At 37.8% G+C, this 20521-nt stretch overlaps 1 protein-coding gene across 1 annotated transcript in view; it reads left to right on the top strand.

The window, feature by feature from the left end:
* Positions 1–20521, top strand: part of MEIS2 (Meis homeobox 2) — a 172765-nt gene that overhangs the window by 11919 nt on the left and 140325 nt on the right. The window contains 1 exon segment of the mRNA XM_039552327.1: positions 3916–4030. Coding sequence (XP_039408261.1) covers positions 3916–4030 — 115 coding nt within the window.

Here is a 20521-nt window from a genome sequence, read left to right as displayed (position 1 = left end):
CTGTGAGTCTGTAGCCCAGCAAATAGAAAATACTGCCCCTGGAGACATAGCTTCTTGTATCTATTTTCCATCTCCTTCTATTGTGCTCTACTCAGTATTCACTGCTTTTCTCCTAGTAACACTGCTCTTTAACACAATTAGGTAAGAGCAAGAGGAGTACCATATTTGGCTCCCAATTATTAAAACTACTGGGAATAGATACATGTGTGCTGTTCACTTTCTAGGGTATCTGGCATTAGTTTAGGTCATATATGTGTGAAATTTTTATAGTATGCACACGTACACAAAATAGGCAGTTGCATTTTGGCAGACACCATCCATACTCTTCAATGTGTTTCTGCAAAGTATATTACTAAACTTGCAAGAAGAAAAAAGAAGCCATGCTGGCAGTTTGTGTAATTTATCTAAAGCTATCTGTTCAGTTTCTTCTTTTCCTTCTTTTTAAAATTTTTTTTCCGTATGATAACTCCATACAAATTTCTTTGGAACTAACAGAAAAATTGCAGCTAATATTAGTGGGCTTTAGACTAGGATCTCTTCATGTACCTCAAAAATACTGATGAAGTTTTCCAGTGAAGCACACTTTAGAGGTGCCATTCGGGTTTTTTTTGTTTGTTTTTGTTTTATTTTTGTTGGTTTTTTTTTTTTTCTGGTGAAGATGTGCAAGAAATAACTACTTATGATTAGTCATTTGTCAAAGAATTTTTTTTGAGGGCTGTGAGGTTGGAAATGGTCTAGGAGAGAAAAAGAGCAGTTCACTGACTTGTACAATGATTTTAGTCCAAAGCAAAAGAGTGCTGCCTTTTTATGAGTCTGTAAGCTCCACCCCTAAAATTATTTGTCATTTTTTATAGTATTAAACTCTAGCTATTTTTCTCCCTTTCAAATTCCTTCAACATTCTACTGTTGCATTTAGTAAGTATCCTATCTTATATTTCCTGTCCTTCAACTAAATTTTGCCAAAATGCTTCCTCAAGAAAACTGTGTCACAAGAAATACATTGAATTCTCAATCAATACAGTTTCTCTTTCTCAAATCGGATCTACAAACTGAGGTCAAGAACAACTCAGCCTGGTAGAGACAGCAAGTGTTTTCAGCTGTGGAAAGTCTCATTCAGTGATCCTTTCCACATTTTTACGGCTTTGAAACAGAAAGGCCAGTCTAGCTTTTGAAATATTGTATGATAGGTTTTGGATGGCATTTGCCTTAAAACATAGCCGAGCTGTTACCAGTTAATTATTGTAACTTTCATACATGTGATAAGGAGCTCCAACAGCAGCCAGCGCAAGAGAGCCCTCAGTACACAAAATTAGCATAACTCACTGTGTTCCCTGAAAAGTTTAGCCTAGGTGAACATGTTGCAATTACTATGTTTTCTAAAAGAAGGTTCCAGCACGATGTTGTTGGAGGGCTAAACTCATGCTACACTATTGTTTCTTTTCTTTTTAATGTATTTCTTCTAGCTCTTTATCTGATTACCATCCGGCAAACAGCTGACGCTAAGAGGCTGCGGAGGGCTGAAGAGCTCCTGTCTGCTGTTTGCCTTCAGCTTGAAGCTATTTGAGTGGCTTCCTAAGTCAGAGATAAAAAGAGAAGCTCATAGGCACAACTGTGTTTTAATCCAGGCTGTAAAGAAACTTGCACAGTTTTTGCATTTTATTTCCATCTGAACTTTTTGCTAACCTTATTTTCAACTTTTTGTTCTTTTTAATAACATCTGGGCTGCCTCAACTTTCAAGAGTTCCCATCTTTCTTTTTGTGTTTCTCTTCACCTGACTGAAAAATGATGGTAAAATGTGGGGGTTTTATTTGTTTTATTTTCTTGGTGGTTTTTTTTTTTAATGAAATTGTGGGGAATAACAGTAATCATTAGAGAAAATTAACACAATAACCTCAAAGAACATAAAATACTATTGTTTGGTGGCATTTTTTCCTGTTATAGTTCTCTGAGAGGAAAAGTAGATCAGTCTTCTAGGTTTTGGAGGGGGTGGTGATTTTGTGCCATAAGTGCTGTTGTGATACCTGCTGTGCTGACAGGTGAGGGAAATTTCAGATCCTGACCTGTCTTCTGATTTTACTCCTGTCTTCCTGTCACGGAACCACATACGTGGGTGTATGTGTGTGTCTATCTTTGTAAGGTGAAGGGGATTTGGATCCTTCTTACCCTTTGGTCACCTGAGACTTTACTGGGAACCTTTTGAAGTCATGGGCTCTTTCCTTTGTCTCTGCTGCGAACCAGGTCAGGCCTGTCAGATTTATGTTGCTGGGTATTGTAGCAAGCCGTTACTTGGCAGTTCTATTCTGCGTTGCTATACAGCATGTGGTACTAATCAGTGCTAGAAGATTACTTTGAGATGTTTCAATATAGATTTTGGGACTTGGTCCCAATCACACACTGTATTTTACAATGGGTAAATCAGTTGATTATGTTGAACTTATTCCTACTACACATTGATGTAGCTGAGGTCAGAATGAGTCCTGCTCAAAGAATTTATCCAACTTGTCACTTGCTGCCTTCAGCTTCTCCTCATGCTTTAATAGTCTAGTGGTATTTCACAACACAGATTTAAACCACAATCAAACTTAAGAAGCATTTTTTTTTTTTGAGGGGATATTTGTTGGTTTTTTTGTATTTGAATTATTATAATGTGCTTGAATTAAGTTGTTGCATACAGGTGACAAGTAATGCAGGTCCAACCCCTGCTCTGATCTGTTTCATGTGTTCTTGCTCTCCTTTTCTGCCAGAGGAAATTCCATCTCTTGCCTGCCTTCATGTGGTGCTGATAAAGCTCTTCCTGTACAGTAGAATTCCTGTTTTCCTTTAAGCAACAGCAGGGTATTGGGAATGATCAGGAAAGGGGAGGAGGACAGGAGGAGAATACATTCAACAAAGTAGCACTAAACTGTAACATTAAGTTTTCCTCACTTATCCTTTTAAATAGCAGCTCCTCTCTCTGGGAAAGCCAATACCCAATAAATTAGAAAGTATACATGAATTATGTGACTTAAGTACAGTAGTTCAGCTCTTAGCCAAGTTTTGCAAACTTTGTAAGTCTGTCTTCTGCATTCCCTTTTGTAGTGTTTTATGCATAGTAATGTGGAAAGAATTACATAAAAATCACTATACATGTTATTTTATATAATCACCTGGTGGTTATTCTTGACAATTCTTGTAAGTGAACTGTTAGAGTGATAAATCTAGAAAGTCTCTTGAAATGTGTCATATCAAGGTGATGGCTGGGGGTGAGGAAGCCTCTTTCCTGGTATATAATGTCTTTCAGAGAAAGCTTGCTTTTTCCCCTCAAAACTTTGATCTTGTTGGAAGTTTTTCCAGCATTTAAATGGGTGACAGAGGGGTTAGGGAATGAGGGCACACTCCTCTCCCATGCATGTTCTCCTGTACTTCTTGAAACATTTTCCCTCCTATTCTCCCCTCACAGCTGTAGTCAGTGTGGAAAAACAAAGTGTGGGGAGATAGTTTGCATACCAACTATCCTGATCCTAATGAGAGCACTTAGTATCATAAACTATGTAGGTAGATGCTCTTCCCTCCCCTGCCCCTCCACTACCCTGTAGAGCTCAGTGAGAAACTGTATTTACAGGTTTTTTGTCTCTCCTGAAATATTGTTATGCAGTACTACTCAAACAATTAAATCCAGACAACTCTGTGGAAAGTTTAAAAAAGAAAAAAAATCTGTCTTATGTGTTAACAAGTAAATCTTTGTATCTCCTCTGCTTGCCTTTGCTGAAGAATTATTACACTGTGCAAATAGTATAGGTGTTTGGCACATTTCACAAATGCTAATGTGTATACTTTCTTCCCCTTCCTCCCCTCTTCTCCTGGTTTGCTTTCTGTTCTTCATTTGCTATTGGAATGGGAACCGTGGAAAAAATTCCTTGGCACTCTGACACCAGAATCCTTCATCTTGGAGAGACCACGATGATGCAACCTCAACGCACTCGGCAGGCACACCAGGGCCCTCCAGCGGGGGCCACGCTTCCCAGAGTGGAGACAACAGCAGCGAGCAAGGTAAAAGGTCAAACTTTTTCCCTCCACAAAGTAGGCATGACTAAAATAACTCCAGCTTTTTTCATTATATCAGTACATCTGCCTTAGAGTAAACATGGAGTGGCAGACTTGCAGTATAATCAGCTGTAAGTTAGGGAGACGGTATTTCCTTTTCCTAACCCACTTAGCTGCATTTTATTATTATTTCAAAGTGAAATATCTAATCTTCAAACAAGCTTTGTAATAACAATTGATTAGTTCTGCCAATTCCTTTACAAATTTGGTTATCTACAGTTTATTTTTGTGTGGTGTAAGTAAATATAATGACAGACATACTCTCCAGCTGCGGTGCAGTTGTTTGAGTTAAAGATGGGTTAAAGAGTTTAACCTGCAGTTTTTTCTGGGAAAGGGACTTCTATGTGGTGTTATGAAGCTGCTAAATTATATAAAGTAGAAGCAAGCCCCAAATTGTACAGAAAAATGTTTCTTGAAATGTTTGCTTGTACATATTTTTTCCTGATTCTGAAAATCTGAATTCTGAATGGTAAATAGAGATATACCTGAACTGCAAAACCTCTTCTATATCTATATAGAGTGAAACTTTCTCAGGGTTCAGAAGGTTTGATTATTATTTCAGGGTTTTTTGTTTTATTTCCTACTGCATTGCACCTTATGTGTGGTCATCTGCATCCATGCTGAGTGAGTGTCAAAGGCTCTCATTCTGTTATGATAGTGTTTTACATGTGCTCATTAGAAGAATAAGTGACTCCAGAAGGTGTAAGAGTCAAGCCTCCAGTGCTAAACGTTGGGTAAAGATGGCCTGCTGTCATTCTTGGATCTTGACTCAAGAGCTGATTTTTTCTTTTTTTCTTTTTTTTTTTTTAAGTCCAAAATTTAAGGTGGACTCCATTCTTGGTTTTCTTTGTAAACATGGTAAGCTTCTGCTAGTGCGAGAGACATTACCTCTATAAGGTCTTATGATATGGTCTCACCAGGAGATGTTTCTCCTTCACCTGCAGTATTTTGCCTGTCTTTCCCCCCACATGCCCAGCAGAGCCAACTACAGGGCTGACATCCAACTAGCCTTGCAGGATCCCAGAACTGAAGAAGGTAGAAGCCTTCAGGGCTAGAGCTGCTTTGACTATTCTCATGCTGCAGACTGCTTCCCACCATTATATTTGCCATGCTTAGAATCACAGATATGTGATTTGATGTCTCTTATGTGGCCCACTGCTTGGCACAGAGCCAGTTTCCCTCATCTGTCTGATGATCTGGTGTTGTACCCGTTGCGATTCTAGGAACTTGCAAAGTTTGTTTCTGGTAGAGTGGTTTGGGTTTGTCTCCTATTTGTAAGAATTGTTTATACATTTGTAATCTTATTGCTGATAGAAAGCGGCCATGGCACAGGGTGTGATCCAACTCCAAAATGAGTCACAAGGGTTTTTTGCTATGGGATTAAATTGGAGCTGTACAAGACCCAGCATGAACCACTGCAGCCTCAACCATTAATGATAGGGAGAGCTTGACTGCTAAACAGCATATTGGTGTTATGCCTATTGGCTGGCCATAGGTGTTACTGTTGATCAAATGTTTACATGGTATAGTGTAGCTAAAGTGCTTGGTGTAGCACATGATTTGCATGCTTAAAAATGATTCCTTCGAGTGGTCTGCCATCTTCATTCCACCCCTAGGGAGGAAGTTTCCTCATACCTCTGCCCCAGGAATCCCTTAGAAATTGGAAAATTTCCTTTGTTGAGCCGTGCTTGATATAAAGAAATCCCTTTTATCAATATCCAGGGATCTTGCATTTCATAGTCTCTGATCCCTTGTCATGTAACTCAGGTTGCTTGGGAAATATTGCTAAGCATTAGAAAAAGCAGTTGATGATTACTGCACCAACTTTCCTTTGGAAACAGGTTTCTGCTAATATATATGATTTCAACAAACCTGTTATTCATTTCTGCAGAAGAGGAACAAATCAGTCACTAGTGCTGTCCAGTGTAGCAGGGTAAAACATGGCTGGTATGTTTCCCTTTGTGCTCAGCTGGGCCCTCTAAAGGGAAGCAGACGTCCAGTGGCAAATCACCATTCCATTCAGCTGCTGGCAGCTGAAAGATGATTCTGCAGTACCAGCAGAATTCCCATTGGAGATGGCTCTGGATTGCTCTTCCCCCTCTCAGTCCTGGGAAAGACTAAAGAGAGTGAAGTCTGTCTTGAATTTTCCTTAGGCTTTCTTGAGGGGGGCAGAGTTTGCCTTATGATTCCTGATCTGGCAGTGAGCTGTTCCCAGGCAATGCCAAGAAGGACAGATGCCCTCTTGAGCTATTCCAGTCCAGTTACTTACTTGGGTCAGCTTGGTTTCCCTCCAGTTTTGCCAAGAGCTTCCACAAATGCTGCTTCAAGTATTCCACTTGCCCCAAAGGATTTCTTGGAAATGGGAGCTCATTAGAGAATCTTGGGTTACATTAGCAACTTACAGTCTTCTCCACTAATGCCTGGTGGCAGCAGAGATTGATTCATCCTAGAACCAGTCTCTTCTGGCTTTTGAGAGCACTCTTTCCAGGGGTCTCTGCTTTTGCCTTAAGTCTACGATGTGCATCCTGTGATTATTTTTTTTTTTCAATTATTATTTTCTTTTATTTTCTTTTGGGGACGGAGGAGATGGAAAGGATTTGGGTGAGTGATGACTGTTTTTTGCAGACTTTCTCTGCATGAGGTAGAGATATTTATTACCTGGAAGAGTCCTTCCATAATTCTTACAGTTTGAACCAAGTAAAAAATGTATAGGCATTTTGTCTCTTTATGGAGGACAGTCTCTTCTCTACATTGCATGGTTGCCCTTTGGCACCAAAAGGGTTAATCTAGTCTCTGTTTGGTATTATTAGAAACATGCTGGCATTGGAAGAGTTAAGTAAAGGGCCTTCAGGCAGTAAATGTTGAAAGATTATCCTAATTTTATTAGTGGTTAGTGTCTGTGTTGTTCTTAGCATGTCACCTCACTTGTTCAACAGAAAACTAAGCTATACAACATATTGATCATCTGGCAAACCAAAGTAGTAGTGATCTGTAATCCACCAAGCATTTATTGACTTTATCCCAGTTCAGATCCACAAATGCAAATCAATGCTGTATAATACTATTTTAAAGATTAGTAATTATGTAGTAGGTCTGATCAACTTTCTGCCTGCCCTGGAAAGAGTTAAATGTATCCAATAATAAAAATAAAACACTCTAAACATCTTACAAAGGAGAAAAAGGAGAAGCTGATTTAATGGTCTAATGAGGCCATCTTCCAGAGACTTGTTTTGTGTAGGGCTTGCTTTGACCTTTCGCTTTGCTCAGGAGCCCAACGCTTCATTTTTCACATTCTTGCAATTACGTTAACGCTTCAAGCATTTCTGACTCCAAGTCAGCTAGCAACACCAGGCATAACTCAACACTGTGAGTTTTTCTCCTCTCTGTAGATTCATTAACAGGTCACCGGGGTCCCAACTGAAATTTAAAACTGACTGGTTCTGTTGGGTTAGCTGAGTTATAGCAGGGGAGATGGCAGGAAAGGGGGTGAGAGAAGGGGAGGGGAAAGAGAAGACCCTGGGGTTTTTGCCAAAGAATATATGTGTAAAAACTCTAAGTGGAAGATTAAAAGGTGTGTGTAGCTTTATCATCCACCCTTTTCTTTGGAGAGGAAAAAACACATCTGAAAGTCTTCTGGGGTATTGTGTTTTCTTTATTCTTTGTGAAACAAAGTGAAAACAGCCACTGCCTTTACATAAAAGGCTAAATGACTTCTAGAATTTGGCATCAGTTTGTACCACAGTGATGGATATGATGTCCCAGACTTTAATTCCTATTTAATTTCTTTATGGGATATTGCAAATAATGAATACAGCAGATTATGCATGAAAAATGGGAAGTAAATCTTTTTAAGGTTTAAAAACATGTGGTCTACAGGAAAGCACCAGGGAATAATTTCAGTTTCACATTTTATGATACCAGGATTGTATACCTGATCTGTCATATTCATAGTTCACTCACTCAAAGGGCCTGATCCATCCAAGTCTTCCCTCAGGATATTTCAGGAAGGTCAGCATCTTTTTAGGATTAGACCTGGGGTGACAAACTTGATCATAAGTAAGAAGCCAGAGATAAGAAAATTCTTATAGGTTATGGAGCAGTAAAAATATAAATGAGTATCACATCTACTTTGCTTTATGCATGTGAGTGAGTAATTCATTGTTGTCTGGCTTTTTTGGCTTTGTGTTTTGGTTTTTTTTTTTGGTTGTTGGTTTTTTTTTTTTATGTAACTACTTGTGCTGAATGATCTGCCCCTTTATAAATAATATCCGAGGCTACTCTCTAGGGCAAATCTCAAAGTAGTTTAGAAGCACTTCTGTGCCAGCTTGATGTCTGTCCACAATAGCTTTCTTTGGCAAAGACTCCATGCTCTGGTTCAGGACAAAGTCAACTAAGATATTAACTGAAGTGAAGCATCCATCACAGGTTAACTCTCTGGACTGATGCTTGTTGGAAAAATTAGGTAGTATATTTCCTATTCAGTATATACCATCTTATAATAAAAATAGTATGCAAGTCAAATTTGTTTACAAGACTAGGAGATAAAGCCCAAATGTCTATCCTAGTATTAGAAACTCTACTGGCACTACACAAATCTTAGAACCAAACTCCAGTGGTTAGAAAAAGGAGAGGGATATGTTGATGTTAGCAGCAATTAAAAAATAACATGTTTATGCTAAATCTTTGGAAGCTAACCCAAAAGCTAATGCTAAAACTTCTTTTTCCTAGTTCTGTAAGTATGGTAAGCCTGCTGAAGCTAGTATGCATATTCATCATAAGGATTCAGAACACATTTTTATTCCTTTGTATTTTTACCTATAAAATGATAGGGTATGGTTTTATTGGGAGAGAGCTGCCTTCTGTAAGAAAGGAAATTCCTGATAGAAAGGCTCAAACATCCAGACTGTGAAAAATCAAACTTGCTAATAAATAATGCTTCACTGGAGATGCATTATTTCAGAAGGCACAGTTCTCATAAAGGTGAACTGTATGAAGTATGAAAAACTCTTAAAGAACAATGACTTTTTTCAACTGAGGAAGATACAGGAAGCGAGTAGCCCTTATTAATTCATCTTTTCCTTTCAAGTTTGAGGGGCCCGTCCTTGTGTTGATATGTATGAGTAATTCCCATTAATGGTGATGGGAGTTACGCATGTGCACTGACAGAAGAATAGACCCCTTAGTGTTCAAAGCACATGAAATTTACATTTTTTCCATTGCTGTAATTGAGATGTTGACAAATTGGAGAATATTGATGAGCCTTTGTTTTAAGTATTTCTTGCCAAGTTTGCTTTATTTTTTCATGGTTTGAACAATGGTGTGGGTTCAGCAGCAATGAGTAATAAGGGTAGAGTAAAGATAACTTTGTATTTCAATATTTTGATGTGCCAATAAGAAATAAATTCTTAGGCAAATGGAATATGTTGTTTTAATCATTAGCTATGCATGAAAGAAAAATTGATGTTGACATCTTTGCTGTAAAATCGTTGTAATGGGGCCTTCCTTACAATTCATTTTTGTAAAATTCATTTTGTACATTTTGCAGCAATTGAACAATCCCTGCACTGTGAATAGGCAGAATTCCCAGAAATACTGAGACAGTTGGCCCAGTAACTGCTGAGCTCACACTGCACACCACATGCACATTAACCATGATCATGCCAGAACCAGCTTGGCTAAATATAGTCAAATTTTGGTATCCTCCCATCCTTTCTTTTATTTCTGTCTATTGCAAGAAAAAATAAATGTTTGCCGACTCCAGCAATTAAACAATAAATGCAAAAAGAGGTGTGTCCTTACCCACTATTCAATAAGTAGCATTAAAATTTCATAGTGAATCTTCACTTCACTATGCAGTTTTCTAATAATCAGGCTGGTAGCAAATTCCTCACCTTTAATTAAATTAAAGCTTAGAGAGTGTGTGTGTGGTGTTTAAAATATTATACTTATATTGAAGTTACTCATCTCACTCTTACCTTTTAATCCATGTAGGTTTGTATACTTAGATGTAGATAAAAATCTACATACACATTTACTTCCATATTTGTAGTATGTTTTGCCGGGGTTTCAAATGCAGCCTAGTAAAACTCTGTCAATGGAATGTTTTCATAGTGGCAGTAATCTCTTTAAAATAACCCTAAATACAATATGACAGATGCCATCTGGAATAATCTTTTGCTAGTTGCTTTCAACTTTTATTTTTTCCTACAGCTAAGTTCATCTAAAACTGGTCACTTACGGTAAACATAGTGAACTCTTTCCTTCATAGTGAACTTTTATATGTGAATGTTCAGAGAAAAAAATGACATGATTTTACTTAAAAGATTGTTACTGTGGAGAGGTTTGCCTCTGACTTCATGTTTCTGGGTATTTTAAAATACCTATATGTGTATGTATGCTTATATATATTTATTTATGTATTTGTATTTCAAAATGAAAAGGTAGGATTTCCCCTTAGGCCATTCTTTCCATCTCAGATCCTATTCAGCCTAACCCAATCTGCCTCCAAATGCTAAATAACATTCCATTCAGTAAATTATAATTGTATGTTTGTTACAATATTAATGCTTCAAAATGCAACACATTCAAATATACAGTATTAAGTGCTTAAATATCTTCCTGTGTTATTACAGACTAATTTCTTCCTATATGCACCAATTTATTTGAAAGATCTAGTGTTGGAATCTCTGGATTTTTTTTTTAACATAGTTGTGTAAAGGGATGTCTCCTGATGCCTGTTAGAGTTTAATTTAGAGTAGTAATTAAACTTGAATACTGCCTCATAAACAAAAGATAAACAATAAACCAGCCACGTTCCCTGCTGTTTCATAGCTTTCTTTCCCAGATGTTTTAGCCTGATAATTTTTACATAGTGAACTACCTAACGTGGATTGCTATGGACAGAGGTCAAAGCCTAGTTCTTTGTAATGGTTTTATAAAAACTTTTCACTAATGAAATACTACAGGGTTTCCTTTGTGTTAGCAGATAAAATTGTCAGATACCGAAAGACACTCATTAATTGACTTTTTAATTCTCTCCCTCTTGTTTATTAAGACAGCTCTTATTAAAAAAACCCAAGCCATAAGCTTTATTTTAACTGTTGATGACTAAGAAATGTTTCTATTTCTTAATATGAGGGTGCCTGAACAGGACGTTGGAATACTGTAAAGGGCTGCTCAATCTTAAAAAATAAGAATGCCCTTGCAGGAGCTGCGCTCTCCATGTTGATCCTAAGCAACTACGGAAATGTTCACAGTGGAAGGCTTTTAATTTTTCAAGCTGCTCCTCAGGCTGCCGAAGCTTGTGTGTCCATCTCTGGACCGCTCCTCTGTCAGCCATGATCTTTCTAATTGCCAGGTACTGGTAGGCCGTTCAGCTGCAGGAGCCATGTTATTTTCACTGGGTGGGGTAATTACTGAAAGCTGAGAATAGCTGCACTAAAGACACAGGGATACTTTCATGATCCCATTAGCATAAGAGAGGGTAAATTATTCATGCCAAGTGAGGATTCTATGGGGAAAAGTATAGTTAATGCACATAGTTTTTAAATGTATCCCTTTCTGCTCTGAGACTAAATTCTTGTTGGATTCAGTTCTCAGACATTTACGGGAAAGCTCTAGTGGCATGTTAGACGCAGTTCATCTCTCTCTGTTTGCAGCGCTCTCAATAGAGACCATCTGGCACGGATCCAAAAGGTGATTAAACAAAATGATCAGCTCTTGTTGCTGTGTTACATGTCCAATACTCTGGATTAAAAAACATGACCCACAACAGTCAGCTAACAAAATTTTTTTTTCCTCTTTCCCATTCCCCTGTAAGAATTCAGATGGTCCACAAATGTCTATGCCATCTTTGTGTCCTTATGGCCCATAATCATGAACAGGTTGTGCAAATGGCTCTTTCTGTAACACGGTCTGTTCCAGCAGCATAGAAACATTTCATATTAATTGGGTCAGTCTAATGTTCATAATGACATGGGGAAAAATTACCCAAATGTGTTCTTATAGTAAACACTTAAAATGTGCCTTTCTCCGATTAGAAAGTGAAATTTGACATCAGGCTCATGTAGCTGATTTATTTTTTAAGATGGATGAAAATCAAAGCATGACACTGTCATCTGCTTAAAATAGTTTAAAGCCCCTTCTAACCAAATAAAAAAAGGGGGGGGGGGAGGGGTGAGCTGTGGTTTAACACCACAATCAGGGAATGAATTTACAGTGCTATTCAGAAGAGTACTCCCTTATCATAAACAAGCTGATAATCACACTGAATCTAACTCCCAATTAGCTCTTTCTTTGCTCACAGAGATGAGTGTACATGTCCTCCTTAAACCATGATATGTTGCTGTTGAGTCAGACAGAACGTTTGTATACCTTATGTCATATTCAAAATGTAAGGGTTAAGGCAATATATTTACCAGAAAACCCAGCTAATCAGCAAGGTAATTTTTCAAACCAATCTCTTCAATGCCTGAGTTAAGGTAAAAATGCCAAGACTGTGAAGAGGGGACATATGTATCTTATCTTTTTGGGGTTGCATCAAATGCCAAGTACTAGCGTAAATTCAACAGAAACCAGACATTGTTGGAAAGTAATTAAAGAAATATTGAAATTAAACCTACCATATGAGTGAAATATTTGTAGGCCCGTTTTGTTGCATGCATAACAATTTTCATGGAATTGAACAGTATTTCTTTCTCTTGTACGTCTAGAGTTGTACTTGTTAAACATGACAGAGGAATCACCTCTGTATATTCAGCCATAGCATTGGAGGGATCTATTTAATGCTAAGGGTGTTTACAGTCCAAAATCAGTAGGTTTACTTAGAGGAGACATTTATTTAAGAAAAACAAAAGAGAGAGAGAGAACTGACAGCCTTCAAATCTATGCCAAGAAAAATCAAATTCCACTTTTAAAAGTTAAAAAGAGCCATTGTTAGCTTCCCTTACTGTGCAAGGTGGTTGTGGTTTAGCCCCAGCTGTCATCTCAGCCCCACACAGTCACTTGCACATTCCCCTCTGCCAGTGAGATGGGGGAGAGAATCTGAAGGGTAAAAGTGAAAAAACTAATGGGTTGAGATAAAGACAGTTTAATAGGTAAAGCAGAACAATGAATTCAGTACTTCTCCTCAGCAGACAGGTCTTCAGCCATTTCAAGGGAAGCAGGGCTCCATCATGAATAAGGGTGACTTAAGGGGACAACAATAACATCACTCTGGGCATCTTCCCCTTCTCTTTCCACAGCACTATACACTGAGCAATACACCATATGGTGTGGGATATCCCTCTGGTCAGCTGGGGTCACCTACCCCAGGTGTGTGTCCTCCCAAGTTCTTGTGTGCTCCAGCCTCTGTGCTGGTGATACTGTACAAGGGCTGCTCAGCAACAAAAAACCCCCTTGTGTTATCAACACTGTTTCCAGCACAAACAGAAAACATGGCCCCATAGTAGCCACTGTGAAGAAAATTAGCTTCACCCCTACCAGAACCAGAATGAAGGGGAAAGCCATAGGTAGGAGGTACCAACCTATCCAGAGTGCTCAGGGCAGGAGGGCAGGCTCACCCAGCTCAGGGCAGCCTGGTGAAGGAAAGGGACCCTGGTAGCCATGTGGGGCTTAAGGCTATTAGAGGGCAACTCATGCTCTGTTATCATGCTGATTTTCGATTGATTTTTTTGCTGTACAGTACTTGTTGAAGGCCCTCTAGAGTATCAAACACTGCATTATGGCACCAGACATTGTAGTATGCTGGCCTTTTGTCTGAATGCCTTGTCTTCTTGCCTGAGGAGTGCTAACCACTCCTTGATTCTTACAGCTTCTGAGCAGCTTCTATATCTATATAGGAGGGGAAGTAGGACAGGTGAAGAAGATTTGACAGCTGTGTTTATCTGAATCTTAATGTGATTTGGCACATTTGTCTACAGTTCTGAATTTTCAAACCGTTCTGATATTGAATTGCTGTAAAATGTTGTTTTTAATTTATAAAATCACCTCTCATTTAAGTAACTGATTGCGGGGTATGAATAAACCTAAGTCTGGTGTCTAAATATACTTTCTTAGTGTAATTTCTAGTAACAGGTACCACAGGTTGTTAAAGCTGGAGCTGAGGTTGCAGGAAGATCTATATAGGCTAAAGTGAGTAATTTCTCCTGTTTTCTACCTTGCTATTCACTTAAGTTATTGTATGATTCAGATAGGTTTTTCATTCACTAAAAAATCAAGCCATCTACATGTAAGTCTTGATAAACTGAATCAGATGAGTATCTATATATTTGGGATATCATCTTCAAATAAGTGATTGTCATTTTAACCAGTGGTTTCTACTGCTTTGTGAAAGTCTTTGTGCATGCAGTAAATGTAAAAGAGTACTTAAAAATGTTTGCAAGAATAACAAAGTACGCCTGAAAACACATGTAGAAATTTAGATTTGCAACTTTCTGGTGTTACGTGAGCTATAAAAAAAGCAGTGTGTTCATAAAGATAGGATAATACAGGGAAACAGTGACGGCCACCTTAATTATCCCACTACCTGCAGGCATTATCCAAATAACAAGTATGGTTGCTGGGAAGACATCTGTTATTTTGGTGGGCTTCCCTGTAGCTTCTCAGCTTCTCATGCAGTAAAGGTATGTCTGTCTACCCAGGAGCAACTAAGTGCAGAACTGGATCTGACTGGACCTTGTGTAAGTTATGTGCCCTCTCTGACATGTGTTCTTCCCATCTGTACAATGGGCACTAGAGTTCCATGAATTGTATGAAATGGTCGTCTGTTGTTGTGGACTGCTCTGATATTCCAGGAATGCAAGTTTATGTAGAAAATTCAGGTGTGTTCTTCTCTTGGCCTCCTTGAATTTAATAAAATAAGCTCTGGATATACTGAATTCGTAAATTATTGTATTGTTTATTTAAAAACACTTCCTCTTTTTTCCACAAAGGTGAAAATATGTGAATAAAATAGCCTTGATCTTTTAACTTTGTATTATAACTTTGTTTTTAATGAACAAGACTTATGAAGTAGTGAAAAAAGGATGGCATGGATCACATCACCACTTCTTTAGCGATGTTTCCGTAAAGACGAAAAGTCTAAAGTGTTTTCAATGTTTAAAAAATCACTGTATCATTATATATTGTATTCCTTGTTTAGTGGTTTTGTTTCTCTCCCCCTGAACAAGCACAGTAACTCTAGACCAAGGAAAACTTGGATTTTGTGTTCATATTTAGCTCCTAGGGACTCAAGGGTTTGGTTTTAAACAAGTTTATAAAATGCACTGTTGGCTTTTTTTTCCTTCTTTAGGAATTCCTTAGTACTCTAGATCTATAGAACAGATTGTGATGCTTAGTGACCCTGCACATCAATAGCTCTGTCTTTTAAACATGGACATTGATTTTCCTCATCCTGGCATGAGAAGATGTAGCATACCTCCTGCTTTGTTGCCTGTGAGTTTTCAGCATATGCAAAGGCAGTGGTTGCTACGAATAAAAGCTTAGGTCGTCAGAGATGGCAGCAGTATCATGAATAGTCTACTTCCTATTTAGGTGTTTTTTGTTAACTATGAAATACATCTTACCCATTTGAGGGGGAGTTGATACATTTTTTGTTGCTGTTTTAGAGTTGTTTATTACTTTTTTTAGTCTTAATAAGTGCAACAATCTAGATTTAGTAGTTTGGCTTTCTACAGAACCTAAAAATAATATTTTAAAGTGCACCAACTAGGTGTCTTGATCACAGTTGCAGTACTCATGAAAGATCTGTCTTTTGTTCATGAATCAGTGGAGGACTTTCCAGAGAAGGTTTGAAGGAAGGCAGTGTGAGTCAGTTAAAAGCAGTTCTTCCTTCTCAGAGGAGAGAAAAAGAGACACTATTCCCATAAGATCTTGATCCTTTTTGCATGGAATCGGTAGCAAGAGCAGGGGTGCTACTGCTTTCAGATATGCAAAGTTTGGGTCAAATTCATCAAAATGAATGAAACCAGAGCATAATTCTCTTATCTTAAAAAACAAATACACAAAAAAAAACCCTATTAGTTTTTTTTATAATTCCCATAGGAACTACTGCCATTAAGACATGTAGGATCTACAAAAAGATAGTTATAGTCTAATACTTCCTAATATATTTTGGAACAAAACTTCATCATGCCCTGCATTCTAGAGGACAAATGTTAATAAGCACCAGGTTTTTTATATTTGCATGGCAAAGTTTTGAATAATTTTTTTCCTCTGGTGGTTTTTATGTGTTAAATTGAGCTTCAGAGAAAATTAATTTGTGCTCTCAGTTCAGTTAATTTCTTGAAATGCTAACAGTTTTGAAAATTTCTCTGTTGGAGAGAATAAAGCTATGCAGTAAACTCAAACTTAAAGGAATTTGACTGCTTCTGTTTGATTGTATTCAATATATTAATTCAGGTAGGTGTGGAGTTGGAGAAAGTAAATGATTCTTTGTTTTCTACTGCTACATATGGGTGGTTTATAAGTGACAGCCCCAAAGCCTGTCTGTTTTTAGGTTATTTGTGAAGCTGTCTTTACCCCAGCATAAGGAGCTAACACAGGGAAATTGTCTGGTGGCAGAGTTGGCACAATGGCCCTGGTGACCCTATTCCTACCTACAGCCGGGCCAGTGAGCCCAGGAAAGAGAAAGACAAAGTGGTTTCCCCCTGCTTCACTGACTTCCCAGCTGCTCTGAGGCTGAAGTCCATTGCTAACTCCAGATGCTCAAACTTGCACTGAGTGCTGTCCTAAACTGCTGGCCTCATAACTCATGGAATGAGCTCAAATTATTTTATGGATGGTTACCTTTGTACACCCTTGGCACTATACATTCCTCATGCACAGGCTAGGATTGGGGTCTTCTATTTTCTTGTGTAAACAAAGCATTTGCTATAACTGACAAGGATTGGTGGAGCAGCCATGAAAGCGAGAGAGGGGAATTCAGCAAATTCTCTATTAATATGTGATTTGTACCATGAAATTTTTTGACAACCCTGGCATTTAATTCTTAAATAAGTAAAGAGTGCACTTTTCTTTATAATCTTGCATTATGCCCACCAGCTTACTCTGGCGACACTTGTTTAAGTAGTTACATATGTTTAAATTTTCCTTGGGCCTCTCCACATACAGCTGCAAGCTGGTCATACCTTGACTAAAGGCAGCCCTCATTCGCAGGGAGTTCAGCAGAGTGAGTGTGGCAAATACACATATATAATTTTATTGCAGGACTTGGTGCTAAGGTTTTAAATAATTTACGAGCGTAAAATTGGGAAACTCACATGAACTCCCTCTCTAATTTTACACTCCTGCCTAAAGAGGATGGAACATAGCACAAATAGCACAAATCAAAATTTTTCAGCTTGAAGCTTCCTTCCTAATTCCTCCCACCTCAGATTCACCACTTACTGACGGTTCTCCATTTCGTGGGACTCCTGACCCTGTACATCTGTTAAAGGGGATAGTTTGGAATGAACACAGCCTCCTACTCAGAAGGACCGCAGTGTTCTCTTAGCTCCTGCTAGATGCTTGAACAAGCAGAGGGCTTAAGTGAAATCCTTTAGCTGAGCCAAAATCTGTTCTTATTTAGGGACTAATCCAAAGCCTGTTAAATCAACAGAAAGAGACTTTGGTTGACTTCAGTGAGCTTTGGATCAGGCCCTTCCTTCCTAATACATCTGAAATCAATGGAGGTACATTGGGCTTCTGCCAGTTAAAAAAATAAAAAAGGGAGAGGGGTTGTCCTTGTGCTTTATTTGTACAGTACCTAACATATTGAGGTCCTGGTGCTCAAACAGTATCCCAAGTGCTTCATTGAGACAACAATAATTTTGACTTGATTAAACTGCTTGGTGTTCATGGACTTCCATTCATCTAGGTACATAATTTCCCTTGTCTAAAACAACCACGTATGCTGTGCATCCACCTCATGCCCAAACATTATTTTTTTTTGCTAATGGTTTATATAAAGGAAATTCTTGCAAAAAGTAAAAAGGGAGGATGTCAGTTTTTACAGCAGGATTTTTTTTTTTCCTGTTTTTCTCTGCTCTCAGATTGTTAATAAAGTTGTTTTGAATGAAAAATACTCAGGCCATAGAACATGCAAAACCCTATGAGTGTAACTGTCAGTTCTCTGCCTTGAGAAAATTTTTAGAGCCCCATGTGTTCTCTACAGCCAAAAGCTGTCACCTTTATATAATTTCTTTATTAATGCCTTTTATTTTTATTTCTCAGTATTAAGATGAAGTCCAAATTATAATCTGCCACTTGTTAAAGATTTTAATGTAATAATTAGCATTATGGCAATGGCAAATATTTTTTAGGCAAGAAATGGCAAAGGACTAAAACTCCTATGTATGTTTCAGCATAGACTTTCTGTTTTCAGAAGTGCCTACAGCAGCTGACATAGGACCTCAGTCTGGCAAAGGCTATTACATTTCGTTACTCTGTGTATTACAAGTCCTGTTACTGAAATCAAGAGATCCACAGTAGGGTTAATATTGACCACCTCAGCCTTTGTAGGATTTTTTTCAATTGATACTTTTGCTCTAGTCATAAACTACAAATATTTTCCTTAAAGTTAGTAAGTCTTGTCTGCTTTACCTTATTAGAGTTTTGATTAGCTTTCATTTGCTTCTGAGTTCATGCACTTAAGATTCATTTTGTGTATTCAGACACTTAGCATATTTTGTGCAAAACATCTGTCACAATGTGAAAATCTACTTGAGTAAGAAAATATTTCTGGTTCATATCTTTTTTTTTTCCAGTGGTAAATTTAGACATATATTTCTAGATGCAAAGTGTTAAACTTAATAATGTTTTATTTTAATAGACATATTTAGTCAGCAGTCTTTTATCCCTTTTGTGTAAAAAGGTAAATTCCATAAGTTTATAGTACTACAAAATTAAGTTTTGATTCAGAGGCTACCAAAATGCTTAATGCATATAGATGTCTTTCATTTTAGGGAAACATGCATAGGTTGATCTGCGTTAGCATCCTGTATGTCTTACAATTCTGTATGTTCTGTTCTTTGCTTGTGAAAGAAAAAAATGACTGCAGTGCCCCTACTTCATCCAAGAGAGAAGTAACAGTGCAGTTTTCCATTAAAAAGACATAACAAAGACCATCATATTAGTGAAGAATATTTATTATATTTTAATTGCTTACAGATTTTACTGTTTTCTTTCCATTTTAAGGGACCATCTTTCAGTTTTAAGGGAAATTCTCTTAAGTCGACAAACTTACTTTAGACGTAGTTGATACTGTATATCTTACACTCTATATGCTCCTGTTTTCTGCTTTCTTCTCTCAGGAGAAACTCATCCTACCTTATCTATTTCAAGAATATCTTCTGTAGTGTATATCTACAATGATAGATGAAACATTTACATTTATTTGTGAACTGGCTATCCTAATTATTTCCCTGAGTTGGATGTTATTGCAGTTCATATTCCCAGCTCTGAGCATAGTTTGGGATAAAGTTCTGTGTATGAGCAAAGTTTTATGAAGGAAGGGCTTTATTGATTTCTTTTTTTGTTTTTAAAGATCTTTCATTTGTGCTATTAATCTATAACTCAGGCTTAGCTAAAATTATGCCCCTTTTTTTGTTATTTTGTTTTCCCTTCTGAATCTGAATTTGGGCAGGCCTTTCTAATCTGGTAATTCATCACTGACGTTCAGGGTTTGGTTTCAAACCCCTCTCTACTTTCTTGTAAACTAATCCTACAGTCCTAAGACCACCAAAGAGAATGTCATTTTAGCTAGAAGTCCACACTGTCAGAATTCAGGTTTACTGTATGCCAATTAACCCTCTTTTAAGCTCTTCCAAATGGCTATCAATCTGGTTTGTTTAAAAGGAATAAGCTGTCCTTTTATTTTAGAACTAGTAAAGAATTTTACATCTTTCTAAAGCAATTTTCTGCATTCTTACTGACTTCATTGATGTGAATGTAAAGTACACAATAGGTCAAATTCTGACTTCAGTGGGAGTTGGTGGGAGCACAGTCTGTACATCTGAAGGCAGAATTGATTCAATCTTAGTGTGCCTGTGTGGCAAAAAAAATATCTCTATATAATTTGTCTTCAAATAATCAGTGAGTACGGATTTGAATTTGTTTCTCATGCTACTTTCATGACTGCCTTGCGCGAGCTCAGAGGAGGTGCTCATGTTCTTAGGAGGTGTGTGTGTATTTTTTTTTCCCGTGTTTATTCACTTATAAACATTTTACATGCTTCCTTAGAGAATTTCCTTGTAAGGTTCAGTTGTTCTTAAGAGACTGCAAACTCTGTCTAGCACGTAATTTGTAAACTATGCAAAGAGCACCCTGCAGCCGAGGCAAACCCTAGAACCATCCACTTGGACCTGCTTTGCTTGCCACTGTAGTACTCTTGGATGTAAAGGGTCCTGTACTGTGGCTGTAATGAGCAGGATACACTCATGCAAGACCAGATGTCCAGTG

The sequence above is a fragment of the Corvus cornix genome, chromosome 5 (assembly GCF_000738735.6).
Source record: "Corvus cornix cornix isolate S_Up_H32 chromosome 5, ASM73873v5, whole genome shotgun sequence".
NCBI lineage: Eukaryota > Metazoa > Chordata > Aves > Passeriformes > Corvidae > Corvus > Corvus cornix.
This window is presented reverse-complemented; position numbering and strand designations above follow the sequence as displayed.